This window comes from Juglans regia, chromosome 5, assembly GCF_001411555.2.
Source record: "Juglans regia cultivar Chandler chromosome 5, Walnut 2.0, whole genome shotgun sequence".
In the NCBI taxonomy this organism is placed as follows: Eukaryota; Viridiplantae; Streptophyta; class Magnoliopsida; order Fagales; family Juglandaceae; genus Juglans; species Juglans regia.
Genome location: NC_049905.1, coordinates 18,835,502 through 18,850,643, shown reverse-complemented (window position 1 = coordinate 18,850,643; position 15,142 = coordinate 18,835,502). Strand labels below are relative to the sequence as shown.

The window sequence follows — 15,142 nt, the reverse complement described above, 5'->3', positions numbered from 1 at the left end:
TAACAAATTACTCACAAACTAGAAGAGGCACAGCCATGGCAATCTTCCCAACATCCTCATCAGCTTGCATAATCTTCTTAATATATACGAGCCTGTAAAAGAATTAAAAAAAATTGAAACAGAGATGAAGCAGTAACCCTAGCTTAAGGAATGTTTACAAATAAAGTACATTTTACAAACCTCCGCCCTAGATTGCCAAAACTGCAAATTCTTTTGGATGTTATGCAAATTGAAATGTGCATATATGCTCTAAAATATCTTCCAAAACATTATAAACTCTAGATCATGAAAGTGTTGAAGAGTTCAAGACAATAGTTTCACAAACTTTACCAGCTCAAAATGCTGCCAACCTAAAGACATTTCAGCATTTCATAGGAATCAAAATAACAATCCCAACTATTTTTCTTTTTTGAAAAAAGGCACATAGAACACTCATCACGTACTGGAAGATATCTCGAAGTCACTGACTATTAAAAACGAAACCCATCAGTACCTTACATAATCTTCCTAACCTAGAAGTTTAAACACTCACTGCAATTCAATGTAAAAGAACATTCAAACCAAGGACTTTACGAAAAGGCAGCGTACATAGAGAGAAGTATTAAACCCAATTTAGTAGAGTTTTTCATTACCCCAGAAAACAAGATAAAATGCCAACTCCGAAATACTTTTCTTCCACTTTTTCGGCAACCAAACAAGACATATATTGCAAAAAATAAAATAAATATAAAACAAGTAGGAAAAATAAATTGGCTTCACAACCTGAGTGCCTCCACCGTCGGATCACAAGGCAGAGGAGGATGACAATGACGATGATCAGAAGTGTAAGCTAGAGAAACATGGTAAGGCCAAGGGATTGAAGTTGGAAGTTGCCATTTTGAGGCCAAGAGTTGTATTGGGATACTAGAAACCTCAGGACGAGGCCTATGGGTGGAAGGAATAGAAATCTCAAGTCCACGTACGGGAAGCCGCATCCTTTCGAGAAACTCTTGTACTATTTTGTTGTAGCAGATCAAATGGAAAGCTGGTCAGCTAATTTACAGCCTACGGGTAATTACCTTAAGGAAGCTGTTACAGCTAGGGCTGTGCATAATTGGGCTTAAGCCCGACCCGTCCACCAGAACCGACTTATCCAACCCGTGAGAGACGGGTTCATCGGGTCAGATGCATGATGCCGGGTTTTAGTAAAAATAACCCGTCGAATCCGCCAAACCGACTGAAGACGAAATCATTTCTGAAGTAGCCCAGACGAAGACGCTCCTCTCCACTACGGAAACCCTAGTCATTGTCGCCGTTCTCCGTCTCCTTTCGTCGTCCAATCATCTCAGAGGTACGTTCTCTCTCTCTCTCTCTCTCTCTCTCTCTCTCTCTCTCTCTCTCTCTCTCTCTCTCTCTCTCGGTAAGATTTAAGTTTTAGAACTTCGTTTGGTGCTCTGTTTGGTTGTCGTTATCTGAGTTGTAGAGGTTGTTGAAAGGTTGAATTGTTTTGTGAATTTTCTGTTGGGTAGAGCAACGTTAATTGCACCGAAATGGAGGACCCCTTTTATACATTAGTTTCTATTTCTCATGGGTTTGAGAGCTGTAAATGCAGGGTGTTCCTTTCTTCTTTCTTTTTTTTTTCTTTGGATCTGCATGTATTTATGCGGTAATTTTTGTTGAAATGTTGAACTGATTCATTCCATCCTCTATTTTGTGGAGCTTGAAATGGGTAGATGTTGTTAGTTGGCCTCTAGAAACAATTGCTCGAGCTTTTGGTTTTGATTCTCCAACATGGTAACATTGTTTCTCGAGATTAATTTAATTCTGAGTAATAATTTTGTCATCAATTCATTGCCTTCAAATAATAAAAAAGAACAAGAAAAAAAGGGGGGAGGTTAGGAATAGACCTTGGACAATAAAATAGACAAAAGGGCTGAAAGTGGTTAGAATGTCTTAAAAGAAAACAAGAATGCTACTCATTACCATTCATAGTACCATACTAATTAGCTTAGAAGAATTAAGCATATGAATAATAACTACCACCAACAGCCACACCCACGGAGCCCACCAAAAAAAAAAAAAAAAGAAAAACCCCATTTGTTTTTACTTACATCGGTAAATTGACTTCTGTTTCTCATAGAAGTGTAGAGTGTAGGGAAGACCGGATGAGCACAATAACAGAAGGCATATAAGCTAACAGCTGTTGGTATCCCATTCCAATTAAGAGGCGTCCCCCTTTCCCTGAAATCCAATCCCATCAAATACACTAGTCCACAAGATTGAGCAGAGGATGATAACAGAAGCCAAAACCCCACTGGCAGAGATATACGAAAGAAGGTTCAGGTTATCCAACCAAACCGAAGGCAATATTATCCAAACAAATGATTACAAACATTTGTTTTCCTCCAATTCCTATCCCTGCCATTTCAAATCCCGTGTTGGGGAACAAATTATGCAAGTTATCCCCTTCTAGAATCAGGAATCCTGTCGCAACTAGATACAGTTCTATGTACATGACAACTGATACCAGTATTCTTCCCTTGTTTCCAAATGCGCGGTCACCTATATCAGGATAAGTTCTGATATTAGGATCCATGTCCATACATTTTTGTATCAACAAGCCCGAATAAAAAACAGCAGCCGCGATGATAAAGAGAAGTAACAAGCTTAACCATCCCCCTGATGATAGTGCATATGGGACTGACAGTATTCCAACTCCTGAAAATCATATTTAGAGAGAGGTTTAAGCATAAAACACCCACGGAGCCCACCAAAAAAAAAAAAAAGAAAAAAAATCAACATTACTTTAAAATTAATCACTGTTTGGAACACATGAAAATTAATACATATTTTCTTTCTTTTAACTTACATGCAAGACAGACCGCTTAGATTATGATATCCTTAATTAACCCAAAAGAAAGTAGTTATTTCGATCACCAAAGAAAACTGATCTTATAATTGTCAGCAAGCCTGTACATCAAGAAGAAGAAGTTCTAGAGTAGGTACAGATGCATGTATGGCACATGATCATACGGGAATTAAGTACATACGTACATGAGTAAGAAATAGAAAAAGCTGGTTTGATTTGTTGTAAGTATAATATATAATGTAGTATATTATATATAATACTTATATATGTACATCAAGTGCTGAACATGGTGCTGCATGCAATATCATTGACGTTCTTGCTCATGGTTTGCTCTATGATCATGCTGATCATGTTGACGGCAAAGAAGGCCGTGTTCGTGACTCGACCAGTATTGACCATAGAACCTGCACATCTTCGCATGGGCAGGACTTCACGTCCTTGTACAATATGTAAATCCCACTGCCTGAAAACACACACACAGTGATTAAAATGATCAGCTTCTTTGATAGAACTAGGAGATATATATTAATATTGGAACATGGATTTGCCAATAATCCTCTTGAAGTTGAAGGCCGGGGGGAAAAAACAGAAATTTATAAGAATGTTAAGTTGTTATATACATTGTGCAAAATATTAAGTTGTAATGTTATAACCAATGCTATATATGTTATATTAAGTTGTGCAAAATAGAGTAATTTTCAGTTCATATCCTAATATCTTGATTTTTATATGTTATATTATATGTCAGCTCTTATATGGATTGCTTCGAAAGTGACACTCGTACATATTTAAGAGATAATGAGACTGATACTCCTTTGGAAAACCGATCACAAATGGCTTCAAATATTAATTTGTCTAGTGACACAAGTCTCCCAGTCCCTCCTCGTAAGAGGAAGGCAAATAAGGACCCATCAGCAGTGTGGGATCATTTCACTAAAATAGATGGATGCCCTTTAAATGACCCAAAAGCGAAGTGTAATTATTGTCACAAGATTTACTCTTGTCATCCCAAAAGACATGGTACATCAAGTATGCTACAGCATCTTGGTACTTGTAAGCAACATCCTCATAGAATTAGACTTACGGATCAACAGACTATGAGTCGTGAGGGCGCTCTTGAGGGAATTGGAGATAGTGATGTCAATAACTCGACAAATGCACATAAGTTTGATTCAGAAATTGTACGAATGACAATTGCTGAAATGATAATTTGTGATGAGCTTCCATTTAGGATAGTAGAAGCCCAGGGATTTAGGAAAGTATGTAGATCACTTGAACCAAGGTTCCAAGTGCCATCTCGAACTACTGCGGCGAGAGACTGTATTAAACTATTTAAAATGGAGAAGGAGAAGTTAAGGAAAATATTTAAGACGGTTGAGCGGGTTAGTTTAACCACTGACACATGGACGTCAATTCAAAACTTAAATTATATGTGTCTTATTGCACATTTTATCGACTGTGAATGGAAACTACACAAAAGAATTCTAAACTTTTGCATGATCCCTAATCACAAAGGAGAAACTATTGGAAAGTATGTAGATTCATGTCTACAAGATTGGGGTATTGACAAGATTTTTACTGTTACAGTTCACAATGCTTCCTCAAACGATGTTGCCATTGAGTATTTGAGGAAGTTCGTAGGAGGTCATTTGTTGGAAGGGAAATATATTCACATTAAGTGTTGTGCCCATATTATGAACCTCATTGTGAATGATGGGCTCAAAGATTGTGATGATTCAATTACAAGGGTGCGTAATGCGGTTAGGTATGTTAGATCATCTCCCGCAAGAATGGATAAATTCAAAAAGTGTATAGAGAAGGAGAAAATTGGTTGTACGAAATTGGTATGCCTTGATGTTTCCACAAGATGGAATTCGACTTATCTAATGCTAGAAGTTGTAGAAGCATTTAAAAAACCATTTCTGCGATTGGAGAAGGATGATGATTCTTTTTTTCGTTATTGTCGTAATGTGAACTTGAGCCCTCCAAACTCCAGTGATTGGGAGAGAGTTAGAGTATTGATAAAGTTTTTGAAGATTTTTTATGATGCTACTGTGAGACTTTCTGGCTCTTTGTATGTCACATCTAATGCATATTTCCAAGAGCTTTGTGGCATCCAATCACATTTGTCAAAAATGTGTCAAAGTAATGATGCAGTGTTGAAATGTATGGCGGCGAATATGAAGATTAAGTATGATAAATATTGGGGATCAATCGAGAAGACTAACTTGATGATATTTATTGCTGTTGTTCTTAATCCAAGATGCAAATTTAATCTTTTGCATTTTTTGTTCAAAAAAATATATGGTAGTAATTTAGTCGAAGAAATGATGACAAAAATGAAACAATTGATGATTGATATTTATGGAGAATATAGTGTTGTGTATGGGAGTTCAAGTGGAGTTTCCTATTCTGAGCCTCCTTCCTTAGTTGATCCTAGTATGATTGATTCTGATTCTCAACAAAGTTTTTGGGTTGAGTATGAGTAAGAAATAATTGAATCTAATTTGATGAACAAATCAGAGATCGATCAGTACTTGGAACATGGTTGTGAGACACGAGCTCCAAATTTTGATATTTTAGATTGGTGGAAGATCAATAAAGTAAAATATCCTATTTTGGCAAGAGTTGCACGGGATGTGATGGCCATTCCAGTTTCTACTGTTTCTTCTGAATCAGCCTTCAGTACAGGGGGTCGGGTGCTTGACCCATTTCGTAGTTCACTATCTCCAAGAACGGTCGAGGCACTCGTTTGTGCACAAAATTGGTTGAGAGATCCAATACCTATTGATCTTCGTGCCTCCTTGGATAATATTAAAAGCTTTGAGGCGGAATTGGGTAATAAACTTATTTATTATTTACATGTTTATTAAACTTTTTCATAATGTATATTTTTATATCATTTAATAATTATCGTGTGTTTTTTTAGAATTGGATCCAAAATCAAGTTTTACTTATGTTGACGAGGAGTAACTCAAGGCTTATGGTCTACATGATGGTATGGTTTTCATTTTCACTCATTTGTTAGAGAAACTAAACCACTTTGTGTTGCCTTGAATTATTTGATGTGCCATTATTATTTGATGTGCTACATGATGGTATGGTTCTCTTGTTTCTGGTGTGTAGGTATACCAATTTTTTATTTTTTTTGGTTCTTCACAAGAGTGGCATTTGATTGTAGACCAATACATGTTTGTCTTTAGGTATAGTTTTGCAACAGCTCTTACTTTGGGTTCTGTAGCACTTTGTTGGCCTTCTCACGATTTGCAGGAAAAAAAAAGTTATTTCCTGTGTAATATAGTGAATATTTAGTTAAAACTAGACTGATACTAAATCTTGGCCTTTGTTTTTGCAGAGAACATTATGGAGTAATATTGGAGCTGCAAACTTGAGCAGCAAACTTGATGGGCAACAAACTGAATTGAGTTTTGTAATAGATAGTTCGGGAATTGAGTTTTGTAATAGATAGTTTGGACTAACTCTGTATTATGTACCAAATTGAATTCAGTTTTGTACTAATTTAGATATTAAAAAAAAAAAAAAGACCTGGGTCGGGTCAGTTTGGCGCGCGAACTGTAGAGGGTCGGGTCGGGTCGGGTCGGGCCCAGACCCGGTGAGAGTTGATCGGGTTGCAACCCCAGTTACAGCTACCGAGAATCTCACTCAACAGGCAATTTTTTTTCTTTTTTTTTTAAATATTTTTTTAAACTCTTTAAATTATTTTTAAAAAAAAATATATAAATATATTAAAAAAAAAACAATTCTCGACGAGGATACCTGGGGCCAAGCATCATTCTTACCTTAAAGTTAGTTTGGCGGGTAACCTACGAATAGCGTTTTCCAACCTACTTTTACTTTTTAGGCTGCGCTTGGTTCCCTGGCTGAGTTGCAGAATGACTTAAACGTCCAAACGCACGTACGGTTTGAGCTTTTCAGTAGAGTTCAAATATGAACTCAGTGTAGGCTCCACGCACTTTCTTTCCACTGGATACAATTCCTGCATTGATGTCCCACTGAAGGCTGACACGGCATAGAAATTTTGGATTACATGAAGCAGTCTGTTACCAACATTTTGCGATTTTTCTATGTTTTGTTGCAGATTTAGCACTCATTTTGTCGGGAACATGTCTGATATACACAATAACAGAATGATGAGACCTAATATTTTTATAATTTTTTTATATATATATTTAAATTCATCTTAATATTTAAATACAGTTAAAATTCATCTTAAATGAGATTCATAAAATTTACTCAATTATCTCAATTTATTATTATTCATAAAGAATTCAAGTCAGCTCAACATCTAATTAAAATATCCTTCCATCCACTTTCTTTGCTGCTTTTAGGCATATATGATTGAAACTCAACTTCCAATTACCACCAAAATCTCCACATATTGCACGTACCAGGAATATTTCACTAAAAATAATATCAAATCCAATATTATAGTGTCAACATGGGTACCAAACACGTAAAATTAAGACAAAAGAAAAGGCATGCATGCTTAAAAAGTTAAAAATCACAAAACTTAGTGCGCAAAAATGCCTTTCATGATTAGGAGTATATACACTTCATAAAACCAGATTCTAAAACCACTGACCTCCAGGCTCATATATATCCAAATGCCTAAATATGTTACAAAAACGTGACAACCAAGTCATTTCGTTGACCTTTTTTCTTCGATTAGTTGTACTTTTAGATATTGTAACGTGGATGTGGCGCCCTAGCAAGTCCCTTACAATATTGTGACATATTAAAACTCACATTTGAATAATGGTAGAGTTGTAATATTGGTAATATAGCATGAGTGTTAATTAATTAATAAGTGATTGATCTGATCATGATGTATCAATTGTAACCAGCCCGGCCGTATACCTTTTTAGAGTATAGGACTCATGCATATATAATACAAACGACTAAAGATGCCCAAAAATTGATCTACTTCAATAAATTGGTCTGCATCTTTTCAATATTGTGGAGTTTATATTGTACTTTTTAACTCTCTTGGGTTTCTTTGATTGTGGCTTTAGGTATAATCATAGAAAAAACCACGGCCTAATATGCAACATCAGAGCATTGAAAAAACTAGTGTTATAGAATGTGGCTCATATTGAGTGGAACACGTATACAAAGAAAGCATGTTGATGCCGGAAGTGAAGTGGAGTGGAGTGGAGTGAGGAGAGCGTAGACTACCGAGCAAAATAATGAACCCCGTTAGTGAAAATTTTCTAATACTTCTGTACGACTAGGGTTAATATAAATACATATGATGTGACCATACTTTGATAGTTACTCTGACCCTTTATCTAACACGACATCTAATTGTGATCAGTTGACGTGGCCACTTAATTCTCTTCAGACAAGATATTTTTGAAAAGTAATAAGAGAATTTTATCACGGCATAACCCGAGTACACAATAAATATACAAGAGAAAACACCTAAATACAAGCTAGAAACTATCAAAGTCTAAAAACAAGTCATGAAGATTATCTCCATTCAATACACACTACAACATATAAGGTCTTTTGGGATGAAAAGTTTTGTCCCAAAAGACTGGATTTTCGTCCTAAAATATATTTTGAGAAAAAAATAAAGCGTCTTAAGGTCGTCCCAATATCACTGTCCCCAAAGCGAAAATCACAATTTCTTCTCAAAAATATATTTTGGGACAAAATTTTACTAGATCATTTGATCACGTTCGAGCGAAATTTTTATTATGGGACGATTGAATTTCGTTTCAGTAAGTCGTTCGAATGACCAAAAAAACCGTTTGAACAAAATGTTTATTTGTACGGGTACTTCATGGCTTGTTGATCGATACTAGTCCGATCGACCAAATAAACATGATGAAACGTTCGAACAAACAAATTGATGATTAAACAAAAATTATATTAATTTTTATAATTGAATAAGCCGTTTGAACATGTTTGGGACGCAAAGAGTAAGTTGCCTGTTCGAACGTGTTCAAACGGTTCGCAACGTTTGCTTTACAGTTCTAATCCAACTTCTAATATTCGAACGGTTGTGTTTGATGTATATATGTCCGAATGTTTGATGATCGGTTGAATGGTTAGTATTTTCTTGGATAATACTAATTTAAAACCAAAAAGAAATTTATATTTCTAAAATACATTACAAATTGTTCAATATAAATAAAACTAATCTAATAAGTCAGAACTAAAATAAATAAAATACTAATAATGTTATCAGTACAGGATTTTATAAATCCTAAAATTTATGCAAAATAAGAAAATCAATTGCTTGGAGGCCTGAATTGTTGCATAAGCATATGCATTTGGAGTTGCATCTCTCTCCTGAACTCTTCTTGTTGTTTTATATGCTTCTCCATGTCTGCTTGTTTCATCAATTGAGCTTCTAACTCATGCAGTTTTGTAAACAATTCTTCGATCTTGGAATTCGCATTCTCTAACGCAATGTTAGTAGTACTTGACATTGATGAAGAGTCTGAAGGCTTTATAGAACAATCCAAACCCCTTAAATATCATGAGTGTTGACCCAGAACTTGTGTAAAAATTTCAACATCACTTGTTGATGAATTATGATTTGATGCAGCTTTAGCATGGAGGGCAACCATTTTATCCTACACACAACATAAAAATTAATATTGACACAATAATTTAAATATGTTTAATTAAAACAAATTATAAAACTTACATAATTCTCTCATGCATCGGGATGAGTCCACTCTCCATTACTATTAGTATGTGATGTAGCATATAATTTTGTCAGATCATAATTGTTGTCTAACTTTTACTACAAGAGACATTGTTAAGATATAAAGTCAATATTAAAATTAGTACAAAAAAAAAACACTATATAGAATTAAAAAAAAAAAGTGCATTACCAGTTTTAGAGAGAAATGATGGAAAGATCATGAGCCTGCATGATGATGAATCTTCAATTTTGATCTATTTGTTTTATTTATAGAACTTCGCTCCTGCATAAAGTTGTAAAAGTTAGTAAGTGAAAATTATAAATAGAACACATAAAGAATTCATTTAATTTACCTTATATGATGGATCCTTAAAAATGTCGCAAAATTTTTCTCAATCTGCAGGTCGGACATCCTGAAAAGGATGCTGACGTGCATCTTCCTTGTTCTCGTACTTCTTTTAATACTAAGTATATTTTAAGTAACTGTAAATATTAAGTGTATTTTTAAGTATCCTAATTATTATATTTTATAAACTTAAGTGTATTTTAAATATTTTAATTATTAAGTGTATTTTAAGTATTTTAGTTATTAAGTGTATTTAAAGTGTGTTATTATGTATTTTATTGTTAATTTTATTTTAAGTATTTTAATTATTATGCGTATTTAAAGTGTATTATTATGTATTTTATTATTAAGTGTATTTTAAGTATTTTAATTATAAAGTGTATCTTAAGTATCCTAATTATTATGTTTTTTAATATTAATTGTATTTTAAATATTTTAATTATTAAGTGTATTTTAAGTATTCTAATAATTGTAATTTAGTAATTAAACTGTTTTCTGTGTTAACGTTCGAACGAGTTCGAACATAGATGACTGTTCGAATGATTTGATATTGTGATCGAACGATCCAACCCAGAATACGAATCGGAGAGCAAAACACAATCGCAAAACATTTATCCATCATCCCAAACATCAATTCACAATGAAGATAAATACACAAATACATAGATTCGATTATAAAAACTATTATGGAGATAAATACACAATGAAGATAAATACACAAACATCAATTCACAATGAAGATAAATTCACAATATGGACATACCTTGAGCTGTGCAAACCGAAATAACTCAAGAAACACCTTCAAAATGGCGCTTAAACAAATATTATCACTATAATAAAGAAAATGAGTTAATTTATGTAGAAATTTAACAAAAAAAAAAAACATACCTTGAATCAATATAGTGCTAATGTTTATAGATTTTGTGGATAGAATGAAGGATTATAGAGAGAAAAGTGGAGGATTTTGGAGAAGAGGAGTGTTGGGCGTTGGTTGAAGAAGAAGAAATGAGAGAAGTTCGTGGGCTGAGGGGTTTTGAAGGGAATGTAGGTTTTAAAACTTATGACGGTGACTTTTTTCGTTGTAATAAGTTCTCCACACCTTGCAATGGTGTCGTTCTAATTAAAATAAAACTTATTACAGTGGAATAAGTTGTCACTTAGGTTGTCGACGACCATTCGAATAACTAATTGTGGAGTTTGAACATGAAAATTCAATGGGTGCCAAAATTTTCCCGCTAGAAAAATTTTAGCAGAAGGGTTCAAACGATTAATTGTGGTGTTCCAACATGAAAATTCAATGAGCGCCAAAACTTTCCTGCAACCAAAAATTTGGCGGAAGCATTCGAACTCTCTTCTTTATGTATATTACCATTCAAACCATGTTACATACGTTCAAACGGTGTTATATCACGTTCGACCGTACTTGTGGATTTAAATAATAGTAATTTTATCTCTTTTAATCTAACTATGTTATTATAATTATTTAATTAAACCACATTATTAAATTAGTTTGTGATATATAAATATAGTATTAGTAAAAGTATATAGCGTAAGTGTAATAATTATAAGTATATAGTATAGCTGTTATAAGTTATGATAACTATAATGATATAAGTTATATAATAATATAGCACTAAATATAGTTGATAATATATAATATAGTTATTACATAGTTACTATAGTTACTATTATAAGTTATATTATAGTTACTATTAGAAGTTATGATAACTATTATAAGTATAGTATAAGGGGTAGTGATAGGCTTACAACTACCCTATTACTACCCTATTACTACCCAAGTGTATTTCAAGTTTTTTTTATTTTTTTTATTTTTTTATCATTTTCTTTTAAGTATTTTTTTAACATCATTAAGCATTAAAAAAAATAAAAAAAATATATATTATTTTACTAATACTCAATTCCTGATTCATTAAGTAAAATAAAAAATTGAAAAAAAATCAAATACAAAAAGAGTAGTAGATGGACAATAGTAGAGTAATAACCCTATCATTATTCTAGTATAAGTATAGCTATTATAAATTATGATAACTATACTGATATAAGTTATATAATAATATAACACTAAATATAGTTAATAATATATAATATAGTTATACTACAGTTACTATTATAAGTTAATTATACTATAGTTACTGTTAGAAGTTATGATAACTATTATTAGTATGGTATAAATATAGCTATTATAAATTATGATAACAATACTCATTAAGTCATATAATAATATAATACTAAGTATAGTTACTAATTACTATTATAAGTACTATAAGGTAACATGAAGTAGTAGTTAGTTACTATTAGAAGTATAATATAAGTATTATATTATACTAACAATATAACTATTATAAGTTATAATAACTATACTCATATATGTTATATAATAATAATATAACACTCTAAGTATATTAGTATATATAGTTACTATACTTATATATAATTACTATATATTTAGTCAACATAATTATATATCTACTATAGTATAAGTATTATATATAGTTACTATATAGCTATTAGTAACATATATTATACTGTATAGTAATATGTAATAATATAATGCATATACGTTCAAACGTTACTGGAGGGCCTATTTTAGATGAGGGCCTATTCTGTGTTAAAAGCCCAATATGAAAGAGTATAAAAGGTCCTTTGTTAACCGAAGGGAATTAGAGAGTCTAAGGCCCAACAAAGTCACACACACACCACACGCCACCTTTCACTAGAAGATAGAGATTTCATGCAGATACGTGATCAGTTCGATTTCTGGGTAATGATCCACACCGATAAACTCTGCATCAGATAGGCATCGCAATGAAATCTATATATACCAGGTAACCCTTGATAGTAAGAGATCGATCTCTCTTTTGAATACTAAATTGTTTGTTGCACTTACTGACTTAGGCATCGGAGTTTTCCTAGGTGTATTATGCCGCAACTTTTTGTCATCACGCAGGTGAAAGGTTGCAGACTGGAAGTGAGACACGTCCTTTACAGTGGCGCCGTCTGTGAGATTAATTTCTCTTTACGTGGTTCTCGCATGCCAACTGTACCCCGTTCCTTAGCAAGCCAAGTGATGGATACATTACCAACATCCGTGGAGGCACGACTAGTAGCAGTCGAAGAAAAACTGAAGCAAGCGTTGGAAGCCATGGAGATCCTTAAGAAGGAGAACGACGATTTGCGACGAAAGAATGCTGAATCTAACAATACCACCATACCCGCTCACAATGAACAAGGTGAGGGGGAGGTACCGTGCAATATGGAGTCAAACCTAAGACGAACAGAGAATAAAAAAATGCATGACGAATTGAAAGAACTAGTAGGAAAGTATGAAGAGATGGTGAAGAGGATGAGGGATCTTCCTCGGTGGAATGCTTACAAAACCAAACAGATCTGCCGTATAGCGAAAGAATCATAGTCGTGCCCCTCCTACCAAAGTTCAAGGTACCCTAGGTAGACATGTATGATGGGTCGAAAGATCTAGTAGATCATTTGGAGAACTGCAAGGCCCACATCACGTTTCACGGGTTTCTAGGTGAGATTGCATGTCGAACTTTCCCTTTGACCCTAAGGGGAACAGCAAGAGGATGGTTCAGGACCCTCAGGCCAAGGTCAACAAACATTTTCAAAGAATTGGCTAAATAGTTCCTAACCCAGTTTATGCCCAGCAGGAGGCGCCAGCGCCCAATCGCCTACTTGCCAACGGTCAAACAGAAAGAAGATGAAGACCTGAAGACCTACCTTACCCGCTTCAATAAAGAACGTTTGACAACAGAAAACAAGGATGAAAAGATCACACTCGCCGCCCTCCTAGGCGGGATATGGCCACGGAGTCCTTTTATGGCAAAACTAGCCAGAAAGACTCCTTCCACCCTTAGGGAGTTCATGGATAGAGCATATAATTTCGTTAATGCTGAAGATACTTTGCAGGCCTTGGTGGATCCTCATAAGGCGGACAGGAAGGCCGAACGAAGGAGCGGGCAGGTTGAAAGAAAAATTGGTGCAAGTCGACAGGAAAAGAAGCAAGAAAAATGGCCAGACTACAATCCTAGGCTGATACATGAAAATTTGAACGCGCAAGAGGATGAGAAAGACAGGGAGGAACCGCGTCAGCTCAAGACAGGCAGTCGCTACTGCAAATACCACCAGATTGGGTCTCACTGGACTGAAGACTGCACGACTATAAAGAAGAGACTAACTGAGCTAGCAAGAATGAGGGAATTGGAATGAATGATTGTAGAGCGTTCAAAGCCCAGAAGACGCCAGGAAACTATGCCAGGAAACTGGCAACACTACCCTTGGTGGTTCTCACATTGTAGAAAGCCAAAAACTCCCAAGTGGTCAAGTCGGGGTAAGGATCCCCAAGACGCTCCAAGACCATGCGGAAAACAATGTAGGCACAAAAATAGCTTTCAATGCAAAAGGATGGAGTTGAACGGGCGCTATATTGAGTAAGTTCAAGATGTCACGAATAGGGCGACAAAAGGGAAGTCTCAACCCATGGGACATTAGGGACGTGGTCAGAGTAAGCTTGCCTACAAAACCTTCATCATCACAGCACCCTGATGGGGGAACCTCCATCATCGCCTCCTCAGGGATGCGATATTCCTCCCGAATCTCAGTAAAATGCTTCTTTCGGAGGGTTGAACGCCACCCATGCCCATCAAAGGTTGTGCCCTCCGGGACTTGAAAATGTTGTACAGAGCTGTCACCATGTTTAACCATGAAAACTGGAAGGGAAAAGAAGCAAGAAGACGAAGAAGACAAAATGGGCAAGAAACAAGAATAATAAAGGAAGCAAGGGCAAGAAAGGCACAAAGAGGAAAAATGAGCAGAGAGAAGGATGAAGAAGATAGAGAAGGGGTATTTAAAGAAGGGCGAATAGGGAACGCCAGGAGCTGTGGACATCATGGCTTGACACTAAAGCTAAAGAGTAACCATCACACGAAAGCCCCCCTCCCCTTTTGCCACGTCAGCAAGAAAGCATCGGGGCTCCTCAATTTTTGAAAAAGTGAAATGGCGCAGAAAGAGGAATATGAAAGACCGGCAGATACTTAATAGTTCATAGATGGAATGGGCTTGTCCCAACAGCCATTTGCTTTCTTATGCGCCATGCGCCTTGCGCATGCCAAGCCCGTGGTAAGCCATTAAAAGATTTAGGGCTGGAAACAAAAAGAAGGCTCATAACAAGGTTCACGACACTTATGAGGCAACAAGATTTATCAACATGAATTCCCTATGCCATGGGGCGAAG

General features: G+C 35.1%; 1 protein-coding gene and 1 pseudogene across 1 annotated transcript; one reads left to right on the top strand and one right to left on the bottom strand.

Moving 5' to 3' along the window:
* Positions 1-1,951: 1,951 nt before the first annotated feature.
* LOC109001038 lies at positions 1,952-3,260 on the bottom strand (annotated as a pseudogene).
* Positions 3,261-13,548: 10,288 nt separating this feature from the next.
* On the top strand, positions 13,549-14,118 carry LOC109001039. Its single transcript, XM_018978154.1, has one exon. The coding sequence runs from the start codon at positions 13,549-13,551 to the stop codon at positions 14,116-14,118; it is 570 nt and encodes a 189-aa protein (XP_018833699.1).
* Positions 14,119-15,142: the final 1,024 nt, after the last annotated feature.